This window comes from Aotus nancymaae, unplaced genomic scaffold (genome assembly GCF_030222135.1).
Source record: "Aotus nancymaae isolate 86718 unplaced genomic scaffold, 86718_ANA_hifiasm-v0.15.2.pri h1tg000028l, whole genome shotgun sequence".
NCBI classification, from domain to species: Eukaryota; Metazoa; Chordata; class Mammalia; order Primates; family Aotidae; genus Aotus; species Aotus nancymaae.
The window spans coordinates 24,973,586-24,989,884 of NW_026988441.1; the positions used below are offsets into that span (position 1 = coordinate 24,973,586).

The window sequence follows — 16,299 nt, forward strand, 5'->3', positions numbered from 1 at the left end:
TTGAACTCCCGACCTCAGGTGATCCCCCCGCCTTGGCCTCCAAAGTGCTTGGATTACAGGCGTGAGCCACCACGCCCGGCCCGAGGGTGGGGTTTTAAACGTTATCCAATCAGCGACGCTGGGCTGTGAACTGTCCAATCAGATAGGCAGCTGGAGCGACAGACAGCTTCCGGGATGTGGTGAGCCCTTTGTCTCTCACAGCAGCCGGAGCTCCAGGTCCCGTTTTCACTCCTCTGGTTTTCCGCTCCTAGAAACCCAGCCTCTGTGGCCCCGTGACCTGCAGGCATTGGGAGATCCACAGCTAAGATGCCGGGATACCCTGGAAGCCTAGAAATGGTGAGAGTGCTGGGTCTCACATCTCCAGAGAGGGGAAGGAGTTGGTTGGAACCGGTGGGAAGTGATTGTGGCGGGACTCAGACCTTCCCACAGTCAGCTCCACAATCTGTGCCTGAGTTTTCCTTGCCCAGCTCAGCCTCAGTCCCCTTCAGCCATAAGGTGGTGGCTGCGCCAACAGCCGGCCCCGGATGTCCTGTCTCTTCCCTGCGCCCTGACTGTGCCCTGACCTGAAGCACTTTCTGGGCAGTTTTGCACCCGAAGCGGCTTCTCTCCCAGATTTGCAGGGACCATGGGAGGGTCGTCAGGGGAGAATCCTGACTTGGCCTGCGGGTACATGAATGGGAACAGCGTTGTTCCATGGGGTTCCCAGTTCCTATTTTTTCCTATTAAAAATATATGGGATTCTCTGCAAAAATATTAAAGAATTTAATCAGAGTGGTTCTAGAATTGTAGAGCACCCAGCTATGGTTTGTAGTTTGTGGTCTATAAGAGAGGCTTGAAGGCAAGTCTTTTATAAAATGCATGATGAAGAAAACCAGATTTAGTAATTGGTTAGATACAGTTACGTGGTGTTTTGTTTTTTTTTTTGAAACTGAGTCTTGCTCCTTTGCCTAGGCTGGAGTGCAGTGGCGTGATCTCGGCTCACTGCAACCTCGGCCTCCTGTGTTCATGCAATTTTTCTGCCTGGGCTTCCTGTAGGAAACCAGCCCTACATCACCCATGGGCACCCCAAGTTAAGTGGTGATGAAGGAATGAGAAAAAGATTAAGAGAAAAAGTGGGAGCAGGGGGACATCACTTTATTAACTTGGAGGAAACAGCCAAGGTCCCGAGCTCTGGTCATCCACACCATTTATTGATTACAATCACTATGATCTATGGGGCCTGGTGGAGTGAATCAGTGATCCAAAAGTGAATCAGTGAGCCGGAACTAGTGTGTCATTCTAAGGATTGATAATAGTGGCGGTTTGGGAGTTTCACAAAACAAGAACATGTGGTTATCTTTAGCTTATTATCTATGTACAGCTGATGGAATGCTGGCCTTACAAGGAGACTACAAGTCTGGCTACATCATAGTACTACGAAGGGGATTTACGTCCTTGAGCACAATGTTTATGGTAACGGAGCTGAGGTCACCCTGCACTGGAACATGAGGCATGGAGAGGCCTTCCTCCTCAGGGGCCTGCAGTCTTCTGCAGTTTGTTGTTCCTTGTTTATGTGTTACTCATAACCAATTTATGTAGGCACTCTGTAAGTCCTTTCTCCTCTGCTGTTTTTCCCAACAGCTTCCCAAGTAGTTGGGACTACAGGCATGAGCCACTGCACCTGGCTAATTTTTGTATTTTTTTTTTAATTTTTTTTTTTAAAGGTAGAGTTTCTTCATGATGGCCAGGCTGGTCTTGAACTCCTGACCTCAGGTTATCCACCCACCTCGGCCTCCCAAAGTGCTAGGATTACAGGTGTAAGCCACTGAGCCCGGCCTCTTTTTTTTTTTTTTTTTATTTAGTAGAGACGGAGGTTTCACCATTTTAGACCAGGGTGGTCTCGAACTGCTGACCATGTGGTCTGCCTGCCTCAGCCTCTCAAAGTGCTGGGATTACAGGCATAAGCTACCATACCTGACCTGTTATTCACTTTTTTTCTTTCTGGTGCTGTGACTAGGATACTTCACTATTTAACAATAGCCATTCTGACTGGTGTGAGATGGTATCTCATTGTAGTTTTTTGTTTTGTTTTGTTTGCATTTCTCTAATGTGATGAGAATTTAAAAATATATTTTTGCTAGCTACATATTTCTGTTTTCAAAAACATCTGTTCATGTTTTTTGCCTACTTTTTTAATATGGTGGTATGTTATTTTCTTATAAAGTTATTTGTCTTAATTCTGGATATTAAATCTCTGTAAGAAAATAGTTTGCAACTTTTAAAAAAAATTTTGTTGATTGTCTGTTTAGTCTGTTAATATTTTCCTTTTCTGTGCAAGAGCTCTTTAGTTTAATTCAGTTTCATTTGTCAATTTTTGCTTTTGTTGCAATTGCTTTTGGTATCTTCATCATGAAATCTTTGTTAGTTTCTATGCCTAGAATGGTAGTTTCTAGGTTATTTATCTTCCAGGTTTTTTTTTTAATTGTAAGTTTTGCATTTAAGTCTTTAATTCATCTTGAGTTGATTTTTACATATGGTATAAGGAAGGGGACCAGTTTTAATCTTCTACATAGTTCTAACTAGTTGTTCCAGCACTATTTCTTAAATAGGGAGTTCTTTTCACATTCCTTACATCAGCTTTGTCAAAGATCAGATAGCTGACCCACCTCAGCCTCCAAAGTGCTGGGATTACAGGCATGAGCAATGGTGCCAGGCCGTCAACATGGAATTTTTAAAGCCCCCCTTTGAGAATGTGGCTCTTAAAGCTTTTCAGATCTTGTGTAGTGACTACTACAGTTATGTGAGAAGCTCCAAGTGTAAATAGAAGCTGATGACATAATCTGTAAGTGTAAACAAGCATCTTAAGAGTGAGAGATCAAGGCCACAAAGTATTCAGCGCCATGACCACAACTATACCTACCTTTAAATTATGATAGTGGAATAGAATATTCTTGTCTTTCTTCTTACCCAAAAGCTAGCAAATCAGGATAGGTGATCCAGCTTCTGGAGCGCCACCAAGGCAGTTCCATTTTCTATTTAGAATCAACCTGAGTTTCTCCAGCCTGGGTTATCATTCGACCATCAGCCCTGGGTCACTGGAAATCCTGTCACAACCAGCTAGGTGTCTTTAAGACATTTGAGGATGTCTAGGGCAGAATTGTGTCAGGCTGAAAAGAATGATTAATTCTGCTTCTGTATCAGTGTAAGAGAAAGGAGTCATCTTGTGTTGTCTTCTCCCTGATACAAGAGATAACTTTGGTTGGTACCCAGATGAGAGTTTCTGAAGTTTTCTTGTACTTGGGTGAAAGACAAAGAGGACGTCTGGTGACTCAAACAAATAAACTAATTGCTTCCATTACATATGATCATTCAAAAAATAGATACAGTAGTCATGGTCCCTACTATCCACAAACTTTTATTCTAGACTAGCAACTGCATACATGATTGAATTAAGCATCATATGGTTGTGCCAAAACAAACAAACAAAAAACTCGATCTACTTTTTTTTTTTTTAGATATTGTTGTGACTTCTGATGTTATTATCTGAAGGGATATTTATGGATGGAAGAGTTGTTATTATTTTTTTTTCTAAAAATACATATTTATCTTCTAAAATTATCCTAGAAAATGAAAACTTAAAAGATTAATTTAAATTGCTTATTAGTATATGTTATAAAACTGACAAAGCAGTGGCAAAAATGGATTAAAGTCACATAAACTCTGAAATTTAAGTTTTTGATAAGCTTAGGAAAAACAGAACTGGAAATACCCCAGAGGCATAGAGAACAATTTCTATCTAGGGTCTTCTCCCTGCCCCAGTTCTGATCAGAGTCACCCTTTTTGGAGGCCTTATTTAGGTCTGGCCCCACTCTGGAGTCTTTCCTTACAAAACTGATTAATAAAGATTCAAGTTTTGGCTGGTAAATTGTACTGAATTTCTAGAGCTGGTGCTCACAATATCCTGAAACCCAAAAACAGATACATAAGAAAAATAACATATACATTTGAAGATCTTAATTTTTAAATTTTGTAGTAAAACCAGTGCTTACAGAAACATTCCACTTAGCAACTTGGTTTTTATTCCTGCAGATCTAGTAGTCACTCCACAAGTCACAACCAAGTAAATATAAACACAAAAAAGTTTCTCTAAACTACATTAAACTTTTTCTATGTTTATATTTCTTTATCTGTAGATCTTCATCTGTCTATATTTAGCTTTTAGTTATTTATATTGCTGCCTTCTGTTTTTCCTATAAACTTTAAGGAGCCAGCAAAGAATATGAAACTTTAGAATGGAGATTTTTTTGTCTTTTTATAAAAATCTTTTATTTTTAGGCTGGGCATGGTGGCCCACACCTGTAATCCCAGCACTTTGGGAGGCCGAGGCTTGTGGATCACGAGGTCAAGAGATCAATACCATCCTGGACAACATGGTGAAACCCCATCTCTATTAAAATACTAAAATTAGCTGGGCATGATGGCACATGGCTGTAGTCCCAGCTACTTGAGAGGCTGAGGCAGGAGAATCACCTGAACCCAGGAAGTGGAGGTTGTAGTGAGCCAAGATCATGCCATTGCACTCCAGCCTGGAGACAGAGTGAGACTTCATCTTAAACTAACAAACAAAAACCTTTTCATTTTTATTACTCAAAAAAGTTTCATTTTTTATTTAGCTTTCTGACTCTGTTCTTGCACCTTCAACACCTTCATGATGATTTTCTGCTCCTCAATAAGGAAAACATGCTTGATCCTGTCACAAACACATTTAGCACAATGGAATCACCATAGGCTCTGCTGACATGTTTCTTTGTTTTGGACAATCTCATAGGAACTTTTGGTCTTGTGGCACGAACCCCTCGAAGTCTGCCGGGGCACACACCACATTCAGATTTCGGTGCTTTCCCAACCTTCTTGGTATAAAGGTAAACAATTCTATTACCAGGGGTTCAGGACAGCCTAGTTTTGTTAGAGGCTGCATTGTAGGGAAGCGTGCATTGATATGTGAAATGCTGGACCATTCTGAGTGTCTGTAGATAACGTCTCCTAAAGAGTGAATGGAGACTTTTTGTCTTTATTTGTACCAGAATTATTTGTGGTGTGAAAAGAGTGCTGAGTGGAAGGGACTCTGTGCTGTGCTTGCTTTCTCTAACTAATGCTGATAATGAGCCCAGGGGGAGCAACATCAGCATTGACAGGAGACTTGTTTGAAACAGCCATCCATGGACCCTTTACAAACCTCCTGAATCACATTACATAGAGTGGGACCAACATTACTAAGTGATTTTTGAGCTCATTAAAGTTTGAGAGGCAATGCTTAGCTAAGTGGTTATCAGCCCAGGCTTCTCATTAGAATTACATGGCCAATTTGCAGAAATCTCTTTACTTGTACCTTTCCATGGGTTGTGTTTATTTTTCTAGGTGAAAGTATTTATGTTGTTTTAATTGTGTCTCATGTGACTCTGAGGTGAGACCAGAATTAAGTATGAGGGGTTCAAGATACATTCATGAGAGTGAAGTTTCACCTTTACACTTGGTCACAGGAACTGTTCTGTTTGGTTTTGATAGGAAGAGGTCAGTGTGACCCATATTTCCATTACTGTAGCAGAACTTGCTGGTATTTGTGGTGGGCATGGACTCCTGAATACAGAAATAGAGAAACCTATTTTTATATTAATGGAGCAGCTCGTTGTTCCTGAAAGTCTTCTGTTATATAAAACAGAAATGGGTGGGCTTTTTCTGCAGGTCTTAGTTCTTTTATCTGTGGGTGTGAGGCTAGCAGGTAAACAGGTGGTGCTGACACCTTTAAAGGAATTTTCTGAGAATACTGGTGTAACTACTCCAGAGAACCGTCATCTGAAAAAGAATTTCCAAAAATGGTGAAAGAGAAAAAATTGTGTTTTTTTGTTTGCTTGTTTTAGCTAAACATGTGTCAGATGAAGAGCTGCGTACACTCTGCCTTCTGGAGTGCCAAGCGTTTAGTTGCCACAAACCTTTACTTCTCTACTTGTGTTTCTTTTGCTCTAATGAATTGTTTTAACTAATTTTTAAAATTCTGTTGACAGTCAAGGGTGTTTGCTAAATATTTATATCCTTAATCACAGAGCCATCTCTGCACTTTCTAAATCATGGCTTTTTATATGCCATGCAGAATTCTCACCATGCATTTATAATCTGCAATATTAAAAATGTTGCCTTTGTTGCTGTTGAACATGGGAAGATGTGAATACTCAAGATTCCTATTGGGGGAAAGCTGGGGTCCTTAGTAAAAATGGAGAACATGTAATGTTGAAGTTTCATTCATTAGCTCTGTGTGGAACAGGATTAAGAAAATGCTTATTTAGACAGGATGGCATTTATTATCCTGAAAGTGTAATAACCTAACCTGGGTTAGCCTAACTTGTGCTATAGCTGGCCTGGAGCCAGAACCTGAGCAATGCCATTTTATAAGACAAAGCTGTGTCTCCAAAAATGAGTTGTAACAACTGCCCCATTCTCCTTGCATTAACTGCTGACTTTGGCTTCTGTAAATAAAACTGCTAGTTTGCTCTGGAAAATGCCCACCAGGTGATGCAGTTTACCTTATCAGTAACTGCCAGGATTACTGGCCTTTGCTTATCAGAATAAGCAGCCCAAGCTAATTTCATCTTGGCCCTTGTGACTTGTAATAAGTAACTAAGATCTGTAATTTCCACTGCTACCCAGACAATGTGTAAACTAACGTTTATCTTGACTTCTGTAAGCCACTTAGGTAACAATCAAAGTGACAACATGTCCTCTAGCCCTTGGAATGTCCAGAGACCCCCACCCTCATCTCTGTCCAGGAGGTGATTTACACAATCTACCAGCCCTCAGAATGTCTGAAGCCCCTTCATCCCTCTCCCTGCTCCTCACCCCCACTCCCAAGGTGGTTTTTTGGATATAAAAAGTCTTGGCACCCTCCCTTTGTGGCCACAGGTTGGAGAGATGTGAGTCCTCTGTGGTCACCGGCATAATAAATGACCCAGCAATTTGGTATACTTTTGTCTTGGTGATAATTTTCTATGCTTGGTCCATTACAACAAACTGAATCCATCTTAGCTGCAAAACTGACAAGCTCTCTTGAGCCTCTCCCTCTCTGCCCAGGCCCCTCAGGTGCATTACTGAATCATATGCTGCACTCAAAGCTTTGAACTGCACTCAAAGCTTTGAAGGGTTAAAAGTGGTTCACAGCACCTGTAACCATTGTAACTGTAAGGCCGGTTGCCTCGGATGCACACCCCCCTGCCTTTTTTAGCCCAGACGAGCTCAGGCAAGCTTAGACACGCTCAGACTTGTTCCCTTCTCCCATGCTCACACAGCCTGACCTTCCCTTAAAAGAGCCCAGTATGCAAACAAGGTGCTGTAACCCTAGCCTCTTAACAACCAATAGCAGCCGAGTCTTAACAACCAATAGCAGCCGAGTAATTCCAACCAACAACAAGCCAAGTCCTAGGTAAAGGCTTGTAATTTACCCAATAGCAGTCCTCCTCTCCCACAACCAATCCAGCTCCCTCACTCCCTATAAAACCCCACGTCTGAGAGGAGTCTGTGCAACTTCTCCGGCCCCTCCTGTCGGACCACAGAACCTCACCCAGGAGCCTGAATAAATTCCTTCACATTGGATTATTTTCGTTCTGGCCAGTTTCTTCATTTTATCCTTGGCGAGAACAGACCTTACAGTAACTACATCCCGCTTCCCAAGTGTATCTGCTATTGTGAATCCCTTCCTTGGTGATTGATTGTACGGAAAGTTCCCCCTGCTCTCGCCCTTAGTGATTGTATGGAAATACCCTAAGCAACCAACAATCCTGGGAACCTCCTGTCCCCTGGTTACCAGCTTCCTTATCTAACTTGCTGGTTCTGCTTCTGTAAAATTCTGCCTCAGCTACGCTCCCACTCCCCTACCTAAATCAAGGTATAAAAGACAATCAAGCCCCTTCCTTGGGGCCAAGAGAACTTTGAGCATTAGCCGAAATACGGCTAATAAAAAGCACTCTTAATTTGGAACTCAGTGTGTGGTGCATTCCTTCTAACTCGCTCGGTTATTACAAAAGCTCTGAAACAAAAATTATTGGGAGATACCTGCTCTCTAGGTTGATAAAGACTACTTTAAATTGTTATTAAAAATTACAGACCGGGCGCGGTGGCTCAAGTCTGTAATCCCAGCACTTTGGGAGGCCGAGATGGGTGGATCACGAGGTCAAGAGATCGAGACCATCCTGGTCAACATGGTGAAACCCCGTCTCTACTAATACAAAAAATTAGCTGGACATGGTGGCGCATGCCTGCAATCCCAGCTACTCAGGAGGCTGAGGCAGGAGAATTGCCTGAACCCAGGAGGCGGAGGTTGCGGTGAGCCGAGATCGTGCCATTGCACTCCAGTCTGGGTAACGAGCAAAACTCCATCTCAAAAAAAAAAAAAAAATTACAGAACATAGAAGATATCTGTATCTTGAATGCTTTATAAAACTGATTTTTCTGTATGGTAAAATTATATAATAAAGTTAAATAATAAAGTTAAATATAGACTATAATTTTCTTTTTGAGGGGCAGTATCTCAGCAGTGATGCTTTCCTCTTCACTGTACATCAGCACATCATAAAACATTGTCCTGTGCCCACAGCAACCTTGGTTCGTATCTGAGTCATGCCACCAAAAAAAAGAGAAAAAATTGTCCTAGTGCAGTTGGTTTTAAAATTTACTTAGTTGCCGGGTGCGGTGGCTCACGCCTATAATCTCAGCACTTTGGGAGGCTGAGGTGGGTGAATCACAAGGTCAAGAGATCGAGACCATCCTGGCCAACATGGTGAAACCCTGTCCCTACTAAAAAAATACAAAAAATTAGCTGGGTATGGTAGTGCATGCCTGTAGTCCCAGCTACTCGGGAGGCTAAGGCAGGATGATTGCTTGAACCCAGGAGGCAGAGGTTGCAGTGAGCTGAGATTGTGCCACTGCACTCCAGCCTGACGCCTGGTGACAAAGCCAGACTCTGTCTCAAAAAAAAAAAAAAAAAAAAGTCAAATAAAATTTACTTAAAGAGCTCTCTAAAATATATATCTCACTATAGAGTTACTTATATTTCTCCTCATTATTAAGTTTATTTATGTAGCTAAAGAAGAGCTGTGCATAAACCATCACATTTAATCTGGCAGCTGCCTTCTTTCTTGTTGTTGTTGTTGTTGTTTGCATATCTCTGTCTTTGGAAAATGAAGACTCTTTGTTTACAGGTCAGAATAACTGGGTAAAACACAGGATGTTTGTTTCCACTTACTGGATGTTTGGCAAAATACTCTTTTTGTGCTAAACACATTGGCATTACTAGTGAGCTTGTTAGAAATTCAGAAACTCATATACAATTGAATAAAAGAGTTTAGGAACTGGAAAAGAAAAAAAAAGAAATTCAGAAACTCTGACTTTATTTTAGATCTTCTGAAAAAAAAAAAATCTGCACAAGATCTCCAGTTTAATTTACACATTAAAATGTAAGAGATGCCTTTTATTTTATTTTATTTTTTTGAGATTGAGTCTTGCTCTGTCGCCCAGGCTGGAGTCCAGTAGCACCATCTTGGCTCACTGCAATCTCCACCTGCTGGGTTCAAGCAATTCTCTGGCCTCAGCTGCCAGAGTAGCTGGGACTGTAGATGCCTGCCACCATGCCTGCTAATTTTTTATTTTTAGTAGAGACAAGGTTTCACCATGCTGACCAGGCTGGACTCAAACTCCTGACCTTGTCATCTGCCCACCTCAGCCCCCAAAGTGCTGGGATTACAGGTGTGAGCCACCTCACTCTGCCATAAAAGGTGCCTTCTAATTCAACATGTTTTTTCTGTCTGAAACATATGGACAACTCATTCTTTGTGATGCAAATATAACACTAAAAATGTACATGTTTGTGCTTATGCCTTTAGTTATACTTTATCATTCATAAAAGTGTTATATACGCTGGTGTTGTGGATCTTATACCATTCTCTTTTCTCAGAGTTAGAGAATAAATTAGATAATATTTCTGTGTTAAAAATGGTTGTATAATTTTAGTCATTTCTGTAAGTCAAAACAAATTTTCTTTACTGTCTCATTTAACCTTAATAAATTCCACCTATGGACACTTGTAAATGTGTACGTGTGTATGTGTGTGTGTGTTTTTCAGGGGTCATTGACATTTAGGGATGTGGCCATAGAATTCTCTCTGGAGGAGTGGCAATGCCTGGACACTGCTCAGCAAGATTTGTATAGACAAGTGATGTTAGAGAACTACACAAACCTGGCTTTCTTAGGTGAGAATAACTTTAATACACAATTCCTTATATATCCTAAAGGTTTCATTTATCTGTTTTTCTAAAATAATTTTTGATAATTTATGCTTTCCATAAATGAATTTCTAATCCTTGTCTTCAAAAAATCTTGAGGAATTGTCCATGTAGAAAAAACTTAAGTGTTTTATCTTGGCCTGAACTTTTTACATTCATGAGTTGGTCTGTATCCTTCACTCTAGAGTAGTGGCAATTTCAGAAATTTAGTGGTATAAAATATTGTTGCCCCTATGTAAAGTTCTACTTGCCACCACTAATTTTTGACTCATGAGTACTGGGTAGTAAAATTAAGAACCTACTAATTTAAAATATTTTATAAATGTTGATAATTTGAGAATATGAGCAAGATTCATGTAATTTATTTTTAATAAAGCAGGTATTGCTGTCTCTAAGGCAGATCTGATCACCTGTCTGCAGCAAGAAAAAGATCCCTGGAATATGAAGAGACACAGTATGGTAGCCAAACCCCCAGGTAGGTGAGAGTGAATAAAACAGTTGACATAGTTCAAAGTTTGGAAGATTTAAAAAAAAGAAAAAAGAAAAAAAAAGCCAGTCCCTACAGTGTGTTTTGGGAAGCTGTGTTCCAAAGCAGATAGTTTCTGGGAAGCCTGAGGTGTTTGTTTTCTTGTTGTTTTCTCACATAGGACCATCTTCTTTCTTATGCTTTCAAATTCTCGAAGGAGTCTACTTTTCCTTCATTCATCTTCCTTCAAGTTTACAGTGAGAGCCAAAGTCCTCTTCATGGCATATGAGTTCTCTTTTTGCATCATGTATAAAATGTGTACAAGTAGTGGTCTCTGTTCTATTTACTTTTATTTGTTTTTTTATTTTATTTTATTTTATTTTTTGAGATGGAGTCTTGCTTTGTCACCCAGGTTGGAGTGCAGTGGTGCGATCTCAGCTCACCATTAACTTTTGCCTCCCAGGTTCAAGTGATTCTCCTGCCTGAGCCTCCCAAGTAGCTGGGATTACAGGCATGTGCCATCATGCCTGGCTAATTTTGTATTTTAATAGACGAGGTTTCTTCATGTTGGTCAGGTCAGTCTCAAACTCCTGACCTCAGATGATCCATCACTTTTTTTTTTGAATTAGAGTTTCACTCTTGTTGCCCAGGCTAACCTTCTGCCTCCCAAGTTCAAGCGATTCTTCTGCCTCAGCTTCTCAAGTACCTGTGATTACAGGCACCCACCACCATACCCAGCTAATTTTTTTGTATTTTTACTGGAGACAGGGTTTCACCATGTTGGCCAGGCTGGTCTTGAACTCCTGACCTCAGGTGATATGCCTGTCTTGGCCTCCCAAAGTGCTAGGCTTACAGACCTGAGCCACTGAGCTGGCCATTCATTTCTTTTTAGTGCTTATTTATTAAAAGTTTCTCATCAGAATATTTTAAGTGTACTGCATACTCTCTAAAATTTTACTGCCACACAGTGCATGCCAATGATTCAAAATACCTGCCTTTCATGAGTACAGTTACAGTCAAATACTGTAGTTAGATAAATTGTTTACTGGTACATTAATGTTGCATGCCAGATATTATGAGTACCTATGTGTTTTATTGTTGTACAGTTTCATATTAGTGGTTTTTTTAGTGTAGATTTCTTAACATCAGCTTATTGTGTTTTTTGTTTTTTCTTATGTGTTTTAATTTTAGTCAATTTCCAATCCTGTTTCTACACTTTAAGTCAATGTTAGGTTTAATTAAAAGATAAATCAGCTATATGTCTATCACAGTCAGATTATATATATGTGTTAATCTATAAATATGATGTCAATATGGATTATGGCTTATCTTATATATATTTTTCCTTGGCTGATTTTCAGTGGTTATCTTGTCTAAGCAAGTAGTCATGGAAATATTTCCACCATTTCTTATTTTCACTGAATATATATATTTTCATTGAATATGTATTTCCTTTGTGTAAGATAAACACTTCTGTGATTTCAAGGTAATGTTTAAAAAGATTTATACTTCTATATTTTTCCCAGTTTTTCCTTTAGAAAATTAATTGTTGTAAGAACACATAACATAAAATTTCATATCTTAAATCTATTTAAGTGTACATTTCAGGGCCAGACATGTGGGTGGCTCACATCTGTAGTTTCAGATATTTTGGAGGCCAAGACAGGAAGATCACTTGAGCCCAAAAGTTTAAGACCAGACTTGGCAACATATGAATATTTCCTCTTTACAATTTTTTTTTTTTTTAAATAGACAGAAACTGTGGTGTGCACCTGTGGTTCCAGCTACTTGGAAGATTGAGAGGGGAGGATTACTTAAGCCTAGAAGTTTGAGGCTGAAGTGAGCCTAAATTGTTCCACTTCACTTCAGCTTGGGTGACAGCATGAGATTCTGTCTCAAAAAGAAGGTTTACATTTCAGGCATGTTAAATATATTCACATTGTTATACAAAAGACTTCTAAAAATTTTATGTCTTATAAAACTAAAACCCAGTACCCATTAAGCAACAACAATCCATTTGCCCTCTCCCCAGCCCTTTACAAACACTCTTCCAGTTTCTGTTTTTATAAGTGTGATTACCTAAGATATCTAAGTGAGATCAACAGTATTGATCACTTTCTTGCTGGCTTATATAGGTGACATAATATTTGCAAAGTTTATATTAAAATATGAGAAGACTTTGTTTTAATACTGAATAATATTCCATTGTATGTATATGTTACATTTTTGATGTGTTTATAAATCAGGAGACATCTAAATTGCTTCAGCCTTTTGGCTTTTGTGAATATGAGTAAAAATAAATATGGATGTTCAAATATGTCTTCCAGGTCTTGCACTGCATATTTGGACTATAGATTAATAAATGGCTGTATTTGATGATAACACCATCTTAATTATTTGAGAAACATAACATTTTAATATAGTGACTGCATCTTTGTTTTTTACTAACAATCTGGATTTTATTTTTATTGCATCATGAACAGATTTGGTGTTTTTAAACATTTTATGGTGGCCATTGTAATGGGTGTGAGGCAATTTTGTTTTTCATTGTTATTTTTATCTGTTTCTTTATAAATTATTAATTTTTTGTGTCATTTCAAATGCTTTATTCCATTTGTGTATTTTTTTTTTTTTTAAGATGGAGTCTCGGGGCCGGGTGCGGTGGCTCACACCTGTAATCCCAGCACTTTGGTAGGCCGAGGCGGGTGGATCACAAGGTCAAGAGATCGAGACCATCCTGGTCAACATGGTGAAACCCCATCTCTACTAAAAATATAAAAAATTAGCTGGGCATGGTGGCACGTGCCTGTAATCCCAGCTACTCAGGAGGCTGAGGCAGGAGAATTGCCTGAACCCAGGAGGCAGAGGTTGCTGTGAGCCGGGATCGCGCCATTTCACTCCAGCCTGGGTAACAAGAGCAAAACTCCGTCTCAAATAAAAAAAAAAAAAAGATGGAGTCTCACTCTGTTGCCCAGGCAGGAATGCAGTGGTGTGATCTCAGCTCACTGCAACCTCTGCCTCTCAGGTTTAAGCAATTCTTCTGTCTCAGTCACCAATGTAGCTAGGACTACAGTTGGGAACCTCCTCACCTGGCTCATTTTTGTGTTTTTAAGTAGAGATGGGATTTCACCATGTTAGACAGGCTGGTTTTGAACTCCTGACCTCATAATCTGCCTGCCTCAGCCTCCCGAAGTGCTGAGATTACAGGCATGAGCTACTGTGCCTAAACATGAGAATTTTTTTTTGTTTTGGAGATAGAGTCTCAGCCTGTTACCAGGCTGGAGTGCAGTGGTGTGATTTTGGCTCAGTGCAACCTCCACTTTCCAGGTTCAAACAATTCAACTGCCTTAGCCTCACAAGTAGCAGGCTACAGGCATGTACCACCACACTGGGCTAATTTTTTGTATTTTTAGTAGAGACAGGGTTTCACTGGTTTCACTGTGTTATGCAGGATGGTTTGGATCTCCTGACCTCGGGATCCGCCTGCTTCAGCCTCCCAAAGTGCTAGGATTAAAGGCCTGAGCCACAACACCTGGCCTCAGCTATGAGTTCTAGTTTGATTGCACTGTGCTGTGAGAGATTGTTGTGATTTTAGTTCTTTTGCATTTGCTGAGAAGTGTTTTACTTCGAATTACATGACTGATTTAAGAATAAGTGTGGCACTTAGAAGAATATGTACTGTGTTGTTTTTGGCTGAAGAGTCCTGCAGATGTCTATCAGGTCCACTTGACCCAGAGCTGAGTTGAAGTCCTGAATATCCTTGTTACTTTTATTTCTCAATTATCTGTCTATTATTGGCAATGAGGTGTTAAAGTCTCATTGTTATTGTATGAGAGTCTAAGTCTTTTTGTAGGTCTCTAAGAATGTTTTTTAATCTGGATTCTCCTTAAATTGATTCTTTTAGCATTATGTAATTCTCTTGTCTTTTTTTTCTTTGTTGATTTAAAGTCTGTTTTGTCAGTGATTGCAACCCTTGCTTTTTTTTCTGCTTTTAGTTGCTTGGTAAATTTTATTCCTATTCTTTATTTTGAGCCTATGTGTCTTTTCATGCGAGATGGGTCTCTTGAATACAGCACACCAATGAGTCTTGACTCTTTAGCTTGCCGTTGTGTTGTTTGATTGGGCATTTAGTCCCTTTACATTTAAGGTTAATATTCTTTTGTGTGAATTTGATCCTGTCTTCATGGTGCTAGCTGGTTATTTTGCAGACTTGACATTGTTGTTTCATAGTGTCATTAATCTTTGTATTTTAAGGGTTTTATGCACCATCATTATGGTAGTAAAACATTCTATGTGTGTCTATATATTTACATTTCATAGAGAGCATTATATTTATATATGGTTTGATGATGCTGTCCAGCACCACTTATTTTTCAACATAATGGACTATTTTAGTATTTCTCTGTTTAATATACAGAGTCTATGTTTCTCAGGCTGTTTTTGAACTCCTTGTCTCAAGTGCTCTGACTGCCTTGGCTTCCTAAAGCTATAGATTTACAGGTATGAGCTACTGTGTCTGACTACTATGTAACATTTCGTATAAGACTCTGCTGGTTGTAATAAATATCCTGAGCTTCTATTTTGGAAGATCCTTATTTTTATCTTGTTTTTGAAGTAAAATAATTTTGAATTAGGTATTATTGGTTAGAATTTTTCTTATTACATCAAAATTTGGGAAGTTCTTAGTCTTTTTGACTTCATGTTACCTGTGTATTACTTTTTCTCTATATTCTGCTTCTAAGATTCTTTTCATGAATGTATTGATCTACTTGATGGTGTCCAGTAAGTTTTACATTACATATTTTAATTTTGTTCTGCAATATTATATTTTTGAGTTATATATTTCAGGATATGCCACCTCAAACCAGTTAACTGTTTTCTTGGTTTGGTTTATATTATAATTGTGTATGACAGTGTTTAACTCTGTATAATTTAAGACAGTCTTGAGCAAAATCAACTATGAATTAGTCATGTCTATTGCCTCCATATTGTTTTAACTCTGTAGCTTTGTAATTTTTTTTTTTTTTAAGACAGAGTCTCACTCTGTTGCCCAGGCTGGAGTGCAGTGGTGTGATCTCAGCTTATGGCAACCTCACCTCCCAGGTTCAAACTATTTTTGTGCCTCAGGTCTTGAGTAGCTGTGATTACAGGAACCCACACTACACCTAATTTTCTTGAATTTTTAGTAGAGATGGGGTTTCACCATGTTCACCAGACTTGTCTTGAACTTCTGACCTAAGGTGATTCACCCACCTCAGCCTCCCAAAGTGCTGGGATTACAGGCGTGCACCACTGTGCCTGGCCTGTAATATTTTTTACTTTTTTTTCCTTTTTTAGCCCCCTCTCTCAAAAACGTCCTGTAATATGTTTTCAAATCAGAAACTGTAATGCCTTTATCATTGTTTCTTCTTTTGAAGACTGTTGGGTACCTCATTGTCTCTTGAGATTTCATATACTTGTGAGGTTGCTACTTTTATTTCCTCAAAAATGGAATGAGAAATTTTGAAACACATTGTATTTGTTCTGTAC

At 39.3% G+C, this 16,299-nt stretch overlaps 1 protein-coding gene and 1 pseudogene across 2 annotated transcripts; both read left to right on the plus strand.

Annotated features, from left to right (window-relative positions):
- The window catches only part of LOC105726281 (zinc finger protein 91-like), a 58,834-nt pseudogene that overhangs the window by 38,610 nt on the left and 3,925 nt on the right, over nucleotides 1–16,299 (plus strand).
- Nucleotides 1,826–13,719, plus strand: LOC105726299 (zinc finger protein 738-like). 2 transcript variants are annotated; one of them, XM_064381586.1, is made up of 4 exons: nucleotides 1,826–4,901; nucleotides 10,145–10,271; nucleotides 10,681–10,779; nucleotides 12,523–13,719. In XM_064381586.1, exons 1-4 carry the CDS (start codon nucleotides 4,779–4,781, stop codon nucleotides 12,600–12,602), a joined length of 429 nt encoding a protein of 142 aa, XP_064237656.1. In that variant the 5' UTR covers nucleotides 1,826–4,778; the 3' UTR covers nucleotides 12,603–13,719. The 2 variants fall into 2 exon arrangements, with proteins under 2 accessions (XP_064237656.1, XP_021532171.2); XM_021676496.2 differs by lacking the exon at nucleotides 12,523–13,719 and having other exon boundaries at nucleotides 1,827–4,901; nucleotides 10,684–12,280.